This window comes from Crocodylus porosus, unplaced genomic scaffold (genome assembly GCF_001723895.1).
Source record: "Crocodylus porosus isolate Cpor-Errol unplaced genomic scaffold, CroPor_comp1, whole genome shotgun sequence".
NCBI classification, from domain to species: Eukaryota; Metazoa; Chordata; order Crocodylia; family Crocodylidae; genus Crocodylus; species Crocodylus porosus.
The window spans coordinates 6,285,738-6,304,441 of NW_017728913.1; the positions used below are offsets into that span (position 1 = coordinate 6,285,738).

The 18,704-nt window shown below is 43.4% G+C and overlaps 1 protein-coding gene across 1 annotated transcript in view; it reads left to right on the forward strand.

Moving 5' to 3' along the window:
- Window positions 1-18,704, forward strand: part of SMAD1 (SMAD family member 1) — a 65,835-nt gene that overhangs the window by 30,364 nt on the left and 16,767 nt on the right. The window contains exons 2-3 of the mRNA XM_019534434.1: window positions 2,195-2,797; window positions 17,255-17,512. Of these exons, the coding sequence (XP_019389979.1) occupies window positions 2,398-2,797; window positions 17,255-17,512 (658 nt within the window). The 5' untranslated portion in view covers window positions 2,195-2,397. The remainder of the gene's footprint in view (window positions 1-2,194; window positions 2,798-17,254; window positions 17,513-18,704) is intronic.

Consider the following 18,704-nt stretch of genomic DNA (forward strand, 5'->3'; position numbering starts at 1 on the left):
CCCCCCCCCTTTCCCCTCCACTCTTGGCAGTCCCTCCCTTTCTGTGCTCATCATCACCCCTTCCTACTTACCCACTTGCCCATATGCTGCTGTCCCCAGCTGACTTGCGGGTGGGGTGGCGTGGAGCTCCAGATTTGTTCTTGCCATGCTCCAGTGAGGCTGTGTGGGGGCAGTGCTCAGGTAGGGAAAGTGGCAGCACCAGGCTTTCCCTACCTGTGCCTGCTCCCAGGTTAGCAGGGAATTTATGGCTGGGAGGATTGGGCAGGGAGGAAGAACTGTCTGTTGATATCAATGCCAGAGAGTCAGGATGGAGGGGGAAGAAGTGGCTTTGGAAAACAACCCCACCCCTGGGTTAGCTGGGAACAGTAGCAACAGCAGGTGGGAGAGGGGGTGAAGTGGAGTGTAGGAGAGATGGTGCTGAGGATGAAGGGGGATTCTTATGTGCTCTGGGGACTTAAGAGGTCCCCGGCTGCTGCTCCTACAGCCTTGTCTGAAAGGGGGTTGTGACCATGCCACTGTACCCTGTCTGGATCTGCCTCTGGGTATGTTGATATACTGTGAAACCAATATATAAAACTGGTGACATCCTTTCTTCTAATTTCCTAGGAGAGGAAAAAAAAATTCTGTAATAAATGGCTTCTGCTGCTTTTAGGCATTTCTTTGTTCAATGCCAAAAGCAAATATTGATAATTTTGTATATGCTTCTGTTCACAATGGTATCTGATGACATTTTCTCATCTCTGACTTTTGTCTTGATATTTTTTTGAAGGGTACTACTGTTACTGCAGCTGTCTAAAATTCTCGTCTCATTCTAACAGTCTGCTACACTGCATGTGTTTTCTGAACAATGTCCTGAAACTGTTATGCTGTTAAAGATCGATCTCTGTCCTTGTAATGTTGAAGTTAGGATGGCTAGTTCCTACCACCTGTGTACATAGTTGTTTTTTTGGGGTTTTTTTAATGTGACATAGGTATTGAAATACCTAGACTTGGGTATTCATTTTCCCTATGGCTTTAAAAATCTTTAAATATAATTTGCCACAGTGAACAAGCTGAACTATTGTATTTGGCTCATAGTATTCACAAATCTGAATGCAGCAGACTTTGTTCAAACTTTGGTCCCTGATTTGCAGGTAGTCTGCAACAAGCTAGATAATCAGGTGCTGCTGGGTCTCCGTTTCCAGTTACTAAGGTAACAACAATTAGGATCTGACATTTAATTGGAGATCTCCAAAACTGGATGTCTTGCAATATCACACATGCATAGCAGGATGCACGGTTTTGGGGATTGCAATCAAATTTGTCAGATCCTTGTCATGCATTTTGCTGGGGCACATAGCTGGCTGCACCTGTCTACCTGGGCAAGGGGGACTGGGGATTGGGAATGTTTCCTCCACATCCCTCCACTGTGCAGGGACATCCTGATACACAGCTGGCCATGCCACATGCCTTGGTACTTGGTCCTCTGGTGGGAATGCTGCCAGCATTTCTGGACTGGGCGATTTTTGGCTGACTGGGGTGGGGGTGGCACAAATATAGGTATTGGCCCCCAGGTGCCAGAGACCTATGGTACGTCACTGGTGGCTCCCCCTTTGTGGGGACATTTAAAGCCTCACTGTGCAGCTTAGTAGTGGGCTTACACACCATGGGTTTAAGCATCCCTGTGTGGGAGGAACCAATGGACTCCTAGCATGCAGATGGTATCGGGATGCACAGTGAGGTTTTAACATGCCATTTGTTCAAAGTAAACCATGATACAAGCCAGCCAGCTGTGGCTGCCACAAGACTTGCAGATAGAAGGCGCAGTGGTCTGTGCAGTTGTAAATGGTAAGACAAAGGGCCATGAGACAATCTCTCGAATATATGTTCAGTGTGCACCACGCTCTAAAACTGAATGCCTGTTCTAATGCTATATGTAAATGGCTCTGTATTTTGTAGTAACTAGGCACATGGCCAGTTATCAGCATTTGGATATGGTATGGTGTATTTAGTCATTCCAGTGTTCTATTTCATAGATTTTTAGGGCTGGAAGGGACCTCAGTAGATTGAGTCTGACCCCCCCCAGGCATTTAGATGGGTTTAATTGTTATGTTATGTTATGTTAATATGTTATCTAAACATTTAGATGTGTAACTGTGATTTACTGAAAACAATTTATTTCTCTTTCCTCCCCATCTCTGGTACCCTCCTGTAGGTGCTGGACTTTGGTTTGAAATCTGGCCGCTTGCTTCTATCAAGTCGGAATGTTAGTTTCTATCAAGACTTCAGAGTCAACGGGAACAGTATAAATTAAGGCAGACCACCTATTGCCCACATACAGGATCCGCACTATTTTGTTTTTAGGGGAAAGTCCTTTTCTGTTTGTCTACATTAATCAGCGTGACCAAGTTGGTCGCCATGAATGTGACAAGTCTGTTCTCCTTCACCAGCCCAGCAGTTAAGAGATTGTTGGGATGGAAGCAGGGGGATGAAGAGGAAAAATGGGCAGAGAAGGCTGTTGATGCATTAGTTAAAAAGCTTAAGAAGAAAAAGGGTGCCATGGAGGAGCTGGAAAAAGCATTAAGCTGTCCTGGTCAGCCCAGCAACTGTGTAACAATTCCTCGTTCCCTGGATGGCAGGCTTCAGGTTTCACACAGGAAAGGGCTACCGCATGTAATTTACTGCCGAGTGTGGCGCTGGCCAGACCTCCAGAGCCATCACGAACTGAAACCACTGGAATGCTGCGAGTTTCCCTTCGGTTCAAAGCAGAAGGAGGTTTGCATCAATCCGTACCACTACAAACGCGTGGAGAGTCCTGGTATGTTCTTTCTCTTGGTCTTGCTTTCAGACCGTTTTTGGGACAGTAACACAAAGCGCGCAAATGAAATGAGTTTGGATGGGTGGTACCTTCATGAGTACTTGCCTTATCAAGTCCTGAAACGCTTGAGCACATGATTTAACTTTATGAAAAGGAATGCAACTACTCATAAATATTTACCTAAGGGTAAAGTATGCATGTGCTTAAGTATTTGGGAAGATTGGACTTTATCTGCACTGGAGATGTTGGACCCTTGCATAGCTGCATAGATGTAGTTGCAGTGGTGCAGATCCTTTGAGTACTTCACTATTCTACTTTTATTATGGCTTATGTCTGTGTACAGTACTATACTAGAGATTGATAGCAGTGCGGCTGTATAGCTAAAAATCACAGGAAGGACAGCACCTTAATTAGAAAGTATTCTAAGTGGGAATTTTGTCCTCCTTCCATGGGATTTCATTCCTTCGTGTAATGCATATTTATGGTATCAAGTAATATTCCCTTTCTGCACTTAAGTATTAATTTGGAAGATATTCAGATCCCTAAATTAATACAACAAAGTGCACGTTCTATGCAGTAGAGGCTTAAAGAAATGAACCTGCTACACTGAGAAGTTTAGCAACCTTAAAACAGTCCTCTGCCCATCAGAAATGAGACAACATGAACAGTTGCTCTTGTGTGGGCTTTGTGTGTGAACAACTGGCTCAGATGTGTTCTGTATTTCAGTGTAGTGAAATTCAAGATTTTTCTGCAAAACCTCTAGTTCAGTCTAGATTGAGCAACAGTAGGACATCTGCAGTTAGAGCATGTTAGTTGCATTATGCTAACTCCATTTTTTCCCTGTGCTTCAGTCTTGGAGGCTGCTGTATTTGAAAATGTTCTATTATGAACTATGTTCACCATATTTTATGTAGTTACAAAAAGCCATGACTATTCTGCAAGATCTGCAAAATGTCGTATATACTTACACATGTACATGGGCCATTTGAGGTTGTATCTAGTAGCTAAGAGTAATACTTGGTGGGTTTATAAGGCATCTTCCTGGATTTAATGTCTGTCACCTTTTTTAGAAGCTCAGTTTTATCTAATTTGTTGGCTGTGGAAATAAAACAGCCTGACTCTAGAGCTCTTTTTCAGTGTAGCTGGATAAGATTTTTGTAGGTATTTTGGATTTAGAGTTTTAGATTGGAATAAGAACTTTGTATTTGAACACAAGCCTAGCAAAAAAGTTACTCTTTCTGTTCGGGGGGTTCCTATCGTAAAGAAAATATATGTTATTCTTGGTAAATTACCTGTTAAGGGTCAGGCTTCTTTGAGCAGTTTCCTAGCAGACTTTACGACAGAATATATTTAAATATTGCAGGTGTTATGGAAATACTCGAAAGCTTGCATAAAACTAGTGTACAGCTTTAATAAATCAAAATGTCCTGAAAGTAATTACTCAACAGAATGTAGCTTTTTTTTTTGAACTTTAAGCTCATGTACTTGGCTAAGTCGGGGCCTTGGCCCCTGGACCATAGATCATTGAACTTTAATAGAAGTCTTTCCATTGACTTTGGATCAGTCTTCATCTCCTGGGGCCTCATTTTGCTATCAGTAAAATGGGGATAGAACTGTATTTACCTGAACGCAAGATGACTTCGATTTTAAGATGACCCCCTAGTTAGATTCTAGACATGGAAAATTATAAAATATTTATCTATTTTTTACACTTTTTTCGATGTCTAGAAAGGGGATAATCTTAAATTGGTGTCCCCCACTAGAAGTACAGTGATACATCGGTGATGGGTACCTATATAAAGAAAACTGGCTGTATTGGGCATCACACTGATGGGGCTGATAATTTGGCTGATAAATGCCTGTGCTTCGTGCAGCCCCAGCACAGCACTAGGGCAGCGGGGAGCAGAGCCAACAATGGGGAGAGCTGCCTCCAGCTGGTAAGTCTGGTGTGGTGGAAGGGTGTGAGGGGGGGCAGATGAACCCCTCTCACAGTGAGGGAGGGGTCAGAGACGGGTGCTGCCCAGGTGGGGCAGGGAGGGGGGCTAGAGCTGTGGCTCGTGTGGGGGGAGGGGAAGCTCCTGCTGCTGCTTGCACCCCAGGAGGGCATGTGTCCCCCCCAGACCTGGTGGGACTGCGCAGGGCTCTTGGCAGGGGCTGGGCTTGGAGCAGGTGCTGGCAGCACTGGGAAGATGCTGCATCCACCCCAGATTTTGCCGCCACTGCTCCCAGCACTGCTGCTGCCCAGCGCAGCTGCGGCTCTTCCTGGCACATGGATGAAAGCAGAGTGTTGAGCCAGAGCTGTGCTGGGTGGCTGGCAGCTGCAGCACTGGGAGCAGAGCAGTGGTGAAATGTGGAGTGGATACAGCATCCTTCCAGCCCCTGCCAAGAAGAGCCCCACCCTGCGCAGATCTGGGGGGTACCCTCCATGCCCTCCTGGGGCGCAAGCAGTGGCAGGAACTGCCTATCCCCCCATGAGCCATGGCACTGGTCCCATCCCCCTCCTTCCCTGCTCTGCCTGGGCAGTGCCTGCCCCCTCCCTCACTGTGGGGGGGGGGGTGTTGATCTACCCACCTCACACCCTTTCCCTCCCCACTCCCATTCCACCACACCAGACTTACTAGCTGGAAGCAGCTGTAGCAGAAATCAGATCAGTATTGGCCCCAGAAATCTATCGGTGCAGCCCTATTGCCCACTGTTGCAGTGGGAAAGCAGCGGCAGGGGGGCAAGGGGTGGGGAAACCAGGGATGGTGGGGAACTAAGTAGCAGGCACCAGCTTGACCTTTGCCTCTTGCACTCTCTGGACCCTGCCTCCATCCTTGACTTGTGTGTTTGCCTGCTCCTGGCTTCCACTGCTGTTCCCAGCAGATTTAAGCACAGGGGAGCCCCAGACCCACTCTCACCTGCTCCTATCCCATACTGCAGGGAGCAGCTGTGGGGGGGGGGGGGGGGGGCGTGAAGTGGAGAGTAGGGGAGGTGGTGCTGAGCACGAAGGGGAAAAGTGGGGAGCTTCTTATGTGCTCTGGGGATTGGCTTGGCTGGGGACAGCATCAGCAGTGTGCCTGTTTTTCCTTCCAGTGCCTGCTTCCTGCTAATGAGGGAGACTGGGAAGGGGTGGAGGGAGAGGGAGGGAAGCCAAGCAGAGAAGGAGGAATCTGAACACTGCCATTGCTGCTGTCCCTAGCTGGACAGCCACTCCCCACGGCTCCCAGCTGAAGCAATCTGGCTGCTAGCTGATGCAAAGCTGCTCCTGGCCCATTTGTGCTCCATGTAATAAGGAGCAGCTGTGGTAAGGATCGGGTTCCTCTGTTGGAGAGGAGCCAGGCAGGGAAGGGGAAATCTGTGCACCAGCACTGCTGTCCCCAGCTGAGTGGGGCTTCCTGCACAGTTGCTTCCCAGTCTGATGCTTGATTCTAAGACGAAGTTTCCTTTCCTCTCATCCCCTTTCCCCCACTGTTGAACCCTGGAATCAAGTAAATATGCTATTATGAAGTTATGATAAATGTAAGGAAGTTCAGAGTTGGCAATTTAGAACAGAACCTTATTTGTGTTTATAAGGCATGTGCAATGTCTGGCACTGTATTTAAACACTAAAGTGGTGATTGTCTCATCAGGGTGCTGGGATACTTTGATCCTTTCAAGAGAGCTGTGGGTTGTCTCGGTGTTACCACAGTTAGGTGTGTAAATGTCATTCACAAGATAAACCCTGAAAGGGATCCATAGTGTTAAAAATGTTCTGAGCTACTGTGGTCTTTCTGAGTTTTTGCAGTGGAAGAATTGCTTTATTATTTTTCTGGAGTCAAAAAACTAGTGACAGCTGGGTGCTGACTTTTTTTTTCCAAGGCATGCCTTGAATCTAAAAAGACACCCTACTCTAAAGCAAGGGTGTCAACTCTTTGGGACAGGAGGGCTTAATTCCATATTTCAAGTGAGGTCTAAAGGTTATTAGAGAAACTCCATACCCTTGTCTGTCTACAGCAGGTTTCCCAGGAATGTTTGTAGGAGGCTTGTATAGAGATCAAGGACAGTACACAGCTTTTTTTTTTTCCCCCCCTTGTAACAGAACTTTTATTCAGTGCCCCTGGTAACAAAAGCCCAAATCTATTCTCCAAAAGCACTACACCTTCTTTCTTTCCTTCCCCACTTTTGTTCCTCTCTTTGAGCCTCTTCCCTGCTTCCTTCCCAGAATCTTCCCTCAGTTCCCATCCCTTGAAGCTTTCTCACTCATCCCTTTTTTCCTGTACTTGTACTCAGTGATGAAATAGTGTTGACATTGAAGTGTCATCATAGCTCTAGCCCTTATACTGAGATTAAGAGGTGGTGGGAGTTAATGTGTCTGTGCCATTTGTTTCTGACTGCTTGCAGACTTGAGTAGATACCAAGGCTTATTCTGGGCTTGTGTTTGGGAGGCTCTCTCTGTAGCCAGGGTGGTTATAAATGGTTTTGTGTGTGTGTGTTTGGGGGGGGGGGTTAATGAAGTACATTGAATCTTGATCCTGTTCAAGTTAGATGGGCCTCATAAAGGCCAGATGCTCCAAAGAGCTAGATGCAAAGTATATCTCTGTGTAGGGGGAGGGAAAATCTGTATACAATGTACGTACTTATGTGTTCATGTCATTTCAATACCATGGACATTTTCAGTAGCTGGTTCATAATATATTGAACGTATAAAATCACACAGAACTGGTGTTCCTATTCTTGGTATTAAGGTGGTGGCATAGCCCTTAAGCACTGAAGATTTGACACAATTGTAGAAGCATGTGCATACATGTGTACGTACATGAATATTATTTGGATTGTACTGCCTGATCAAAGGCCTCTTTTTGACACTTATTTGAATAATACACTTGTGGAAACTACTTGTCTGTAACTTACCCTTTTGTTAACTACTTTTTGCTGTTTTGCTGCATGGAAGGGGATGGCTGTACGCAGCACACACACACACACCTTCCTTTAGCTGTAGCCCCTTATATTTTAGACCTATTCTCCAAACCTGGCATGCCATCTTGAGCATGGGATACTAAGGATTGTTGAGATCTATATGCAGTCGGGCTGGAGATAAACCTGTCAGTCCCAGTAAATGTAGTTCTGGACAGTGTTGAAGTGATGCTTCTTTTGTAGTAACTTCTAGATATTCCAGTTGGTGCCCCATTGTGTTAGGTATTTTAGACGAGCACACACAACAGAAGAGTGTTTTAAAACAGTGGTTGGCAACCTTTAATAATTCATGGGCCGGAACAACCCAGCTCCAGTTGGATGCTGGTTGAGTGACTTTGGTGACGTCTCAGTAATGGGGGTGTCTTTCCCTGCACCTGCAACAAGGCAGACAGCTGCCTGGTTGCTCCTTCTCCCAGCCTGCACCCCCTCCCCCACTTCCAGGTCCCTGCCTGTGTGTGGGCTCAGCTTCCAGCTGGTGCAAGCTGTCCAGGTTGCCAGCTGTTTCATCCTGCTCCCTCCTCCCCCTGGTTGCAGCACAGACCCAGCTTCAAGCCTTTAGGGAGCTATGTTTGGGGCTGGGCAGCTTCCAGCTGTGCCCACGCTGCAGCTGGGAGGCAGAAGCAGCATGGAACTGTTTTGCAGCTTCCGAGCCATTGTGCAGTTCCCCAACCAGCTGGAAGCTGAGCCTGCACACAGCCAGGGAGTGCAGGGACTGGGTAAAGCTGTGGTTGTGGAGGCATGGGCAAAGCCTTCCAGCTTTGCAGATCAGATCCAGTGGCTCAGTGGGCCTCATCCAGCCCTTGAGCTGCATGTTATCAACCCCTAGTTTAAAATGTAGTTACTCTGAACCAGCTGTGGAAAGTGCTGATCTGCATGTTGGGTATCCTAGGTACAATAAGTGACTTGCTGCATCCACATTAAGGCTGATAACTGGTCTTCTGACCTTCCTTCAGTGTCCTTGAAATTACCAGTAATGAATGGAAAAGACAGATTTGTTCATCTGGTTTCTTCCTTTACAAAACTATGGCCTCCTCTGCCCACTGAGGGGAACTGATGTGACTGGTATTCTCCCTCCTATACCCAAATGGCAGTCTGTGATAGTTGCAAGTGGGTAACAATGTCAGTAAAACCAAGTCAAGAGGTCTGTTTTTCCCAGTAAGTCTAAAGATAGTCCAGTTGGAGAGTTTGCTGGGATTCTAAATGCGGCGTCTGTTTAGACAAACTTGTCTTACCTAAGTGAATAGGGGAGGCTGCCTGCTGCTTGCCATCACAACCGGTTGAGTTTTCAGACCATGAGGAAAAATGGTGACTGTCCTGCTGACTTCACCCTCAACATACTCTGTTCATGCCCTTGGCATGATCTTTTAGATTTGGCCTAATCAACTCCTTTTCCCGCTTTTCAGTCAGTGGAACCTCTGTAGCCACACACCCAACATCTGGATCTTATTAGCAAAATAGAAAGTCTTTAGAGGATTGCCCTTGTAAGACCATCACTCTTGGTAGGAAGTACCCTATACATGGTGGAAGTCTTGGATGAGACGACTTGAGATCTATCCTGTCCTATTTACCTGTTACAAACAATCTTGAGCCTACATTTCCTACTATGCTTCATTAAAGTATGCTGATGTATATGTTTGACACATTTGATTCAACATCTGAACTGGCGCTGCGCACAATGCCCAAGGCATTCATATGGCTTGTAGGGGCCAGGATCCTGGGGTAGTGGGGCACTGCATATATTGGGGCTGATATGAGGACAGGGGGCTCATGGGGCTGATCTGGCCTATGGGCCAGCCATGTGCCACTCATCTGGTCCATGTGGCTAGATGAGATTTTGGCACACCGTGTCAAATAATGAAGCAAGGTTTTATGCTGTGCCTTTCAGCTTGTACACAAATGAGATGCTCCTATTCCCCCATCCACTTTGACAGGAATACAAAATATTCAGTCTGGGATTGCAGGGCTGGGACTGTCATGTAGGGAAATGTAATGGTCTTGAAATTTGTTTCTAGTTATGCTGAAGTGAGGTATTGGATCCCTTAAGGAAACATTTTTTCTTCTAGTTTTGTTTTTTTGCCCTGAGCTTTCATTGTGGTGTAACCTTTTTTTTTTTTTTTTTTTTTGCCACCAGCATCTCTTGGATCACAAAGGAAATGACCACTTTAGCATTTGAACCCAGGATTCCAAGCTCTGTGTACAGCTCCTATTAACATTTTTCCCTTTAGTGATTCCCAAAAGTATCAGCTTCTAAAATCATATTAGAATTGGCTTTGGGATAAAGGGAGAGAGATTCATAACAGAAAACCTTTTATTAAGCAGTAATATCTCATGAGTGGCAAGGGTAGGAAGTGCAGTGTCGATCAGTGACTGCCTCCTTATTCCAGCACCTGTGAGAAGGCTGAGCAGCACTCTGTTCTCTGGCCTGTTTCCTGCCAGATGGAGAAGCTTTGATCAGGAAGACTTTGAGGGAGCGGGGGGGGGGGGCAGCTGTGTGCAATACTCCTATGCTGCCAGCTCCTTTTTTGCAGGAAACATTAGATGATAATAGGATTGAAGGTGGGGGAGGAGAAAAATGAAGAGACTGGGAAAGAACAAGGCCAAAGGAGAAAATGATGCTGATCTGGGCTCGGAGATGGAAAGGAGAAAAAAAATCAAGCATCCTTTTCAAAGAAAGAAAGATAAATGGAGTAGAATCCATCCCAGAGCAGAAAAGAAAATGGAAAACAGGGTGAATTTAGAGATGGAAAAAAGGAAGGGGGTGGAGGAGTTGTTGGCTGACTTAAAATGGGGAAAAGAGAAAACTACGCAACTTCTGCGTCAGTGAAATTCTTGTTCCTAAACTTTATTTTCCTAGCAGACATCCTACCACTCAGCAGGCTTGGGGATGAGAGGGCAGAATGTCATGGCTGAGAAGATTTGCCGCCTTGCTTCATAATGTTACTGTTGGGCATATATTTAAATATAACAGGCTACAACAGGTGGGTGCAATTATAGGATGGTTCCCCAAAATAGCAGACAACTGTCAGTTTGTTTGGCAAGTAGTACTGAACCTTCCTCTTGGTGTGTTTTTGTTTTTGCAGAATTTGATTCTAAAATGCACCACTAAAAACCTTTCATGGAAGGAGAAAAATCAGATTTAGGAAACTTTTGTTTATGTAGCACCGGTGTGCATGTGCCAGAGAAGGTGATCCCAGTATTGTTATGATTTGTTTACATGGAAAATAGTCTTAAAAAGGAATTCTAACCTCCCAGCTCTAACTCTTCTGACCTACCTGGCAATATAGTAATTTTTCTTACAAGAGCAATGAAAAACTTGGTCAGAGTGAATGCCCTTGAGTTAACATGCATTGGCAAACTATCCTTGTCTCTTGCAGAACCTTCAAACCTACTTCTGTCCACCAGCTAACAACCACTGTTTTAATCATGTGTCGTCTACATCAGTTTAACAAATCAGTGGTAGATTCAGCTTTATTTGAATGCACTAAGAATGTTAGAGAGCATTGTGCAGGAAATATACAAATATTCCTTGCCAAATGTGTTGCCAGACATCTGATTTAATTTCGGTAAATGAAGCAACAAATGTTTTTATTTAAAAAGTCTTCAGTTTGCAAATATGCAAAATGACCAATCACGCTGTGAGGTCTGCTGCAATTGAGAAATAAACTTTTAAGAAAACCAGACATCTCTCAGCTGTCTCCTTGAATGGATAGTCTGGAATGTTTGCCTGTCTGATCATAGAATCACCCAACAAGACTGCTGGGTGGCTATTATGTAGCCTTTCCATTTACAGTTACTGTAACTTTAAGTTTTATTTGAGGAAAAAGCTAAAATCTTGGCTGTCTGCTTCTGAGGAACAGTAAAGCAAAGTTGCGCTACTACATGCCATAGCAAAACCTGGTTTAAACCAAGTGCTTTTGGAACAGCATAACATAATGCAGCTGTATTGTCCAAGACTGACTTTGGACATAATAATTGTTATTTTTAACCCAGAACAAACTTAATCCAGAGTGTAGAAATGTATGTGTCCTTGCATTTGAAAATATATCCTGTGGTCAAAGAACAAATTTTTTGGCCACAGTGAAAAGCAAGGTCTTGTTTTAGTCAACAAAAGAGAACATAATTGCATCAAACAGTTCTTTCTATTTGGTGTTTTAGCCTTTGCAAGTGGAAGAGTCCTTGGTAGAAAGTTTAAATAAGGGTAGGCGGTGTACTGTTGGAACAGTACTGGCTCCAAAGGAAATCCAGAACATTCATTTAATGTATAATAATACTAGCCCTAGTTAAAGCTGGGGTGGAGGTGCTGCTTATTAGCGCATCATAGCTGACTTCAGCTTCTGTGGAAGCAAATGGGAGATGATGAAATTTTTAAAGTGGTAAAAACCGAATCATTTCGGAGATTTACACGATACAACTATTGATATCCAGGTTCTCATGTCACTTCTAATTATTCTTTTTTGTATAGCTGTGGTTATTTGTTTTTTAAAAGCTTCAACAGAAGGTGGTGGTTCCTTCTCCTTGTCCTCCTAGCCCCACCCCCAAACTGAATCTTTGAAATTAAGCAAAGCGACTATAGGTAAATGGTTATGATGCTGCAGCCCAGCTACTCCCTCAAAATTAAAATGAATATGATGACATTAATGCTAGTACTTTTTGGCTCTCATTAGGAACTGAGGAACTGTTGTGTGGTGGGAGCTGTACACATCACATGGACATACTTGAGTCTAACAAGTCATGGTACTTATAGTCTTAAGTAATGGATACTACTACATTTTTATTCATTCCAACTTGTCTTCTTCCTTATCCTCATGTACCTAGATTTCAAGAAGTTGCTTAAAATCCTGGAAAGGGTGGATGATCAATGTCTGCCCTCCCTCAGTCCATCCTTTCTGGTCTTGGAAAATTTTAAACAAACTAGAGAAGTTTAGCGTATCAGGTGAAAGCACACCCAGAATTTTGCTTTTCCAGGGGAAACCTGCTTTTTATTGAGGCTAAATAAAATGGGTGTGTTTTTAACCCACTTACTTTTTTTTCTTTCGGCTTATATGAAAAAAAAGTAAGCGGGTTAAAAATACACCCATTTGAAAATGCCGCTGGTCACTCAGTGTGGGTTAGTTGTACTGGCTTAAAAGGGTATGAAGCTTTAAAAGAGGATATTGAGATCTGTGCTCGCTACACCCATTTGCCAGTTTCATTATTTCTAGAAAATAGACTTTTATACAAAAAGTGAAACAGACTAAAGAAAGCTTTTATACTTAATTCACTGTTTTTTAGATGCTGACAAGCATTCAGTGCTGCTGGTATATTTTTGCTGCTATTTATTAGAGAATTGGGTGAGGCAGTAGAGAGGTTTGAAGTAAGAGAAACAGGATAAAGAGTAGGGCTCAATAGCTACATCTAGCCATCCTTGACCTCTTGGGTCTGTTTTTGTTGTGAAATTGTAGGCTTTTTGACAAAATGGCCCTACCTACATATGATTCATAGCACAGAAAGCACGCTTATTGAAGATAGTCATATTCTGAAAAGTGTCTGCAAAAACAACAAACAACAACAAATAAATACAGGGAGCAACAGGGGAAAATTTACTCCATTTTCAAGCAAAAAGCCTTTTTTCCTAGCTAGGAAAGTTAAGTTGTTGGGGGTGTTCTGTTTTGTGTTATTTTGTTGTTCTTCTCATGGGTTATCCCTAGTAGTAAACTAAAGTTTGACAGGCCAAATTATGTCCTTAGTTAGATCTGTGCAATCCTACTGAGAGCAATATATACCTTGGAACTGAACATTAATCTGATTCTTGAGAATGTTTCCATCCCGGCTGTGTGCCATTGTTTTGCTGCTTATTTTAATTAATAAAATAAGCAGACTATTTGCATATATATCTTTTGAGTTTTAGAGGAAACCCTTGTTACACGGTTATTGTTCCAGAAAGTAATACCTTTTCCTCCTTAAAGAGTTGCATATCTCTATTAAAAAGAAGCAAGTTAAAGATTTAAAAAAAAAAAATGAGATTGTTACTTTTCACTAGATCTGTTCTCTTTTCTTCTAGGAAGGGAAAAGATGGCCGCTTCTCCTGCACACTACTGCCCACAGCAGTGTTGTGCAGGGTTCTCCACAATAAAGATGTGCTACTTGATTATTTTATAGCAACAGGTGTACTGGCTTAGCACAGAATAACTGTCTCATACTTTCCCTCTTTCAATTATACCTCTTCCTGAAACTGGCAGCTGCTCCAGAGATCAACCTCCTCCCCTGCTGTATTAAGCCTTAGTAGTTTGTTATTCCATATGGTTGAGGTCTACTACCTGACCAGAAGCTTGCAGGCTTAAACTTGGGGGGGGGGAGAGTAAGAATGGTATGCACTCCCCTTAGTGTTCTGAACTCTTGGCATTCTTCTTTCTGCCTTCTGAGTAACCTCCTGGCCACATCTTCACTGTTGGGTGGTCAGCAATGGGGTTTAAGTCCTTTTTTGCTCAGGTGAAGGCTGCTGCCCTTCAAAATAGCACTTGAACTGCACAAAGTGCTCAGATCAGAGTGACTGTTAGCAGTTGATGAATTATGCTAACAGCATACAGCTGATATCAAGGTTTGTTTTTCACAGACAGGTCTTGCATTAGGGCAGTGCTCCAGTAACTCTGCAGTGAAAATGTGTGGTCTCTTTTGAGACCTTGTTTCTATATGCCCTGCAACAGTACATTTCTGTAAAAGCAGACTTTTCAACCTTATTTTGAAAAAGCTGGCATTTATTCTTTTCCTGGGATCAAAGCTTTGACATGTATGTGAGTTGCAGTAAGAAGAGAAATACAGATGTATATGTATCCATATTATGCCAGGTTCTTATTACTACTATATTTTGTTAACCAAGGGCCTATTTCCAGTTGGAGAGGTGTGTATGTGTGTGCATGCGCATGCGTGAGGGAAAATCTGGTTCACGTGCTCTCTCGCGCGCGCTCCCTCAATTGCTAAAACCATATTGAAAAATATCCTGTTTCTCCAACTATTTTAAAAAATGCTATAAATTGCTTGGCTTCCTGTAGTGTCATGTATGTCATTGTCATTGTTTAATGTGAGGTAAGGGTGGGAGAGGTAAGTGATGTACTTTCTTTCAGAAATTAAATTTAGAAAAGTTAATAGTTTGGCCTTCATCCACAGGAAATGGAGAGATAGGGAAGTAGTTCTATAGTGCCCAGAACAGTAAGGAAGAATTATGAAGACAGGAAAGGAGAAAATATCTTTAAATGTGAGCTCTCATTGTTTCCCTTTTTATTGCTGATTTATTAGGCCAGCAAACGTTTGTTGTGATAAATGCATTGTTTGAACTTAATGAGCAAGAAGTGCTAGAAGGCTTCTGCACAACCATAGTTAAAGAGAAATTTGAATTTGGTGGATGCTGTATTGAAAATAGTGCGAGTAGTTTCTCTGCCCCCCACCCCCAAACAGTTGATCTGAATTTGGATTTTTTAAAATATTTCCTTAGAAACAAAAGATAATGTTTGTATTCATGCAAGCACACATTTCACACTGATATGCTCTATGATGCATGAGTCCAAAGATTGAAATCTTCCAGCGTATGGTATTTGGAGATGCTTTGCCTTAAAAAATAAATAAATAAATAAATAAAAATAATAATAATAAAAAAATGCACATGCCCTTATTTGGAGTGCCATTTGTAACACAGAGAAAGCTATAATACTTAAACCAGTCCACCTAAAAATGTTACCACAGGTCAAGTACTGTACAAAAAACTGAATGAGATCAACTTCAGCTAATTCTTTTCAACACAAGTCTTGGGTTGGTCTGTGAAACTGGTGCTTATTTGCAGTGACTCTAATATTTGTGTATGTGAGAGTCTAATGGTCTGAACCTGCAAACCCTTCCTTAGCTAAGCTCCCCATATATAATGATTACAAGATTGGGCTAGTCTCTTTTTGAAAAATGACTATGGATTCACCCAAGGCAAGAAATGTTCTTACCTTCTTCTGAGCTCTTCTGTATTTTGAAGTACATTTGCAAACTTCTTTCAGCAAAGAGAGGGCATTTCAAACAGAGGTGTGAGAAGGTCCTTCAATAAAGTGCCACTCTTAAAATTAGGGTCTAGAACTCTTGCTATATATACACTAGGAGCACTTTATAATGGTGTGGGAATATCCATACACACAGCAGATAAATTGTTCCCATGATGTTAAAACTGTACTCTGGTACTAATTCAGTAAAACACCTCTTGCAAGTGAAGTAGATAATACCAGTGTGCACAGTTCTGTCCTTTTGCAGATCATATCTGTTCATCCCGTAAATGACATAGTGGGGCCAGTAAATGTCTATATTAGATCCATCCTTGGTTCCCTGCTTGAGGAACCAGCCAGATTTGTGGGGTAGTGAATTGCATTCTTGAGGTGAGACTGCAGTTTCTTGGGTACCTCTTTCTCCATTCTCTTTCAATTTTTTTGTTGCCCTGACCGCCACCATCCCCCACTTACTCCTTTTCATCTTCTGGGCCAGTTCTTAAGAAATGACTAGCTTTAAAAGGAGTTGTTATCTAGTTGTCTTCTAGGCATGGAGAACCAGAGGGAATAGTGTTATTTCTCTTCCACCGTTTCTTTCCCTTCCTCTCCCACCCTCCAAAAAAAAAATCCACCCTGAGTATTAAAAAAGTAATCTTTTGAGTGAGGAGTTTAGAAGCAGATGCTGAGGACCTGAAAAAGCTGACTGAGATTCTTATATCAGCACATCTGGTATCGTGTTTGTATCCTCAATTAAAAAGTTATTTGTTTCCCTGGAGTACATGGGCCTTGGGAGCATGATGAAACTTAACAGTGCTGATGTGTATTTCCCTTGTCCCATAGTAGCATATGCTGGAACTTGTTTGCCAGACAGATTGTTCAGTTTCCATTGTACTGTCTAATTCTATTTAAACTAGGCATTTGGTAAACTGACATAAAGGGTTAACCCTTCCTCCTCTTTCCCCCTTTTTTTATATATTAACTCTTAAGCATGTTGCCTAGACTAAAAATAAAGTTACAGCTGTTGGGACCAGGCTCAGTTCAAGGCCCATGTGGTATTAACATTGTCTTCAGAAAAATCTGTCCTCATTAGCAGGGTTTTGGGTTACAGACCATTACATGATTAGCAAGGGGACCAAGTGTGCAAAAAGGAACTGTATGTCAGCATTAAACTGTGAAATGCACTTGTATTGCACTACTGTCCTCATGTGTGAATAAAATGAAAATGTGGGGTTGCAGCTTATCTCCCTTCCCCACCTTTCTCCTGGCCCTTCGTGAAAACGAGTTTACAGCTGGGAATCTGGACAGCTAGTCCAGCTAGTGTGACCATTATGAATTTAAGTTATGCACTAGCAGGATGTAAGGAAAGGGTTATTGCTTATGCACATGTTCCTAGAATGTGGTGACCTCATTTCTGAGGCACATGAATATGACATAGGGGATACAGAAGGAAAAATAAAAAGTGGGGTCCTGACAATGTCATCCTTTAGAATCAGGTTTTTAATGTGTTTCGTTTCTGCTTTCGTTACAGTTCTTCCTCCAGTGCTGGTTCCAAGACACAGTGAATACAACCCTCAGCACAGCCTCTTGGCTCAATTCCGCAACTTGGGACAAAATGAGCCTCACATGCCCCACAATGCAACTTTCCCAGACTCGTTCCAGCAACCCAACAGTCACCCATTCCCACACTCTCCCAATAGCAGTTATCCTACTTCTCCTGGAAGCAGCAGTAGCACGTATCCTCATTCTCCAGCCAGCTCAGACCCAGGAAGTCCTTTCCAGATGCCAGGTATGTTTGCCTTCTGTAAAGAATGGATGGTATTGATAGATATTTGAGTGTTAGATATTTACCAACGAGTGTAAGACCTCTGCCCAGTAATTAGATTTTTTGTGTGGAAAATTTTATAAACTTGTTGTAATTTTTCCAGGTATAGGATCTAATTATTGGAGGTTTTCCCTTGAATTTGTTCCCCTCCTGCTGCTATAACAGGGAAAATAAAACCTTGGCGTCAGGTAATATCCTTGTCCTCTCAACTTCTGTGCCCATCCTTTATGGTCAAAACCTGCTCTTCCTGAGCACATGGATGCGAGGAGAAAAATTTGCATGTAGGCATATTTACTGTAGGTACCTGTATACTTAGTTCAGCCATAATTGATAGTAGTTTCCCTTTTTTGAAACTGCTGCAAGTTTTTTAGCATGGGTACTCCATCAACACATTTTAAGCAGCACTTTTGTACACACTTAGCTATAGTACACTATGCATGACATTAGTCCAAGGCCAAAAGACTCATGATTTGCCCTATAACTCATTGGGCTGGGCCCCAGCAGAGTGGACAGCATTTCAAGCCAAGGTGACCCCACAACTCAGCACTGTTCAGTATGTGTGTATATTCCAGAACATCTTTACCCCTCTCCCTGCTCCCCAAAAGATTCATGTGCTAATTAGCCCCCAGTCGTGATTGGAACTGGGTGTTCTTGTCATGAGTCCAGGGATCCTCCAAAATGTATATGCAGATGAGGCACAAAGCAAGGTGGTCTGGCTCCACCTAATGGAAGGCTAGACCACACTAATCATATATGGTAGGCTGAGAGAGGAGAGGAGACGACAGATGGATTTCTAGTATGCTGTTTGGGGCCCTGTTTGGTGATGCGTGCCAGACATTTAAGGCTGGTGAAGAAACAATCACTGCAGATGAGGAAAGAAAGAGACAGCTTATAGTTTCTAGGATCAGAAGGGACCTGAGTAGATCATCTAGTCCAACACCCCCCTCCCCGCCCCCCCCGCCATGGCAGGAAATAATACTGGGGTCAAACGACCCCAGAAAGGTGTTCATCCAACCTCCTCTTAAAAACCCCCAGGGTAGGAGCCAGCACCACTTCTCCTAGCCGCCCTGACCATGAAGTAGCGCTTCCTGATATCTATCCTAAACCTGCCCTCTGCCAGCTTGTGACTGTTATTCCTGGTCACTCCTGGCAGTGC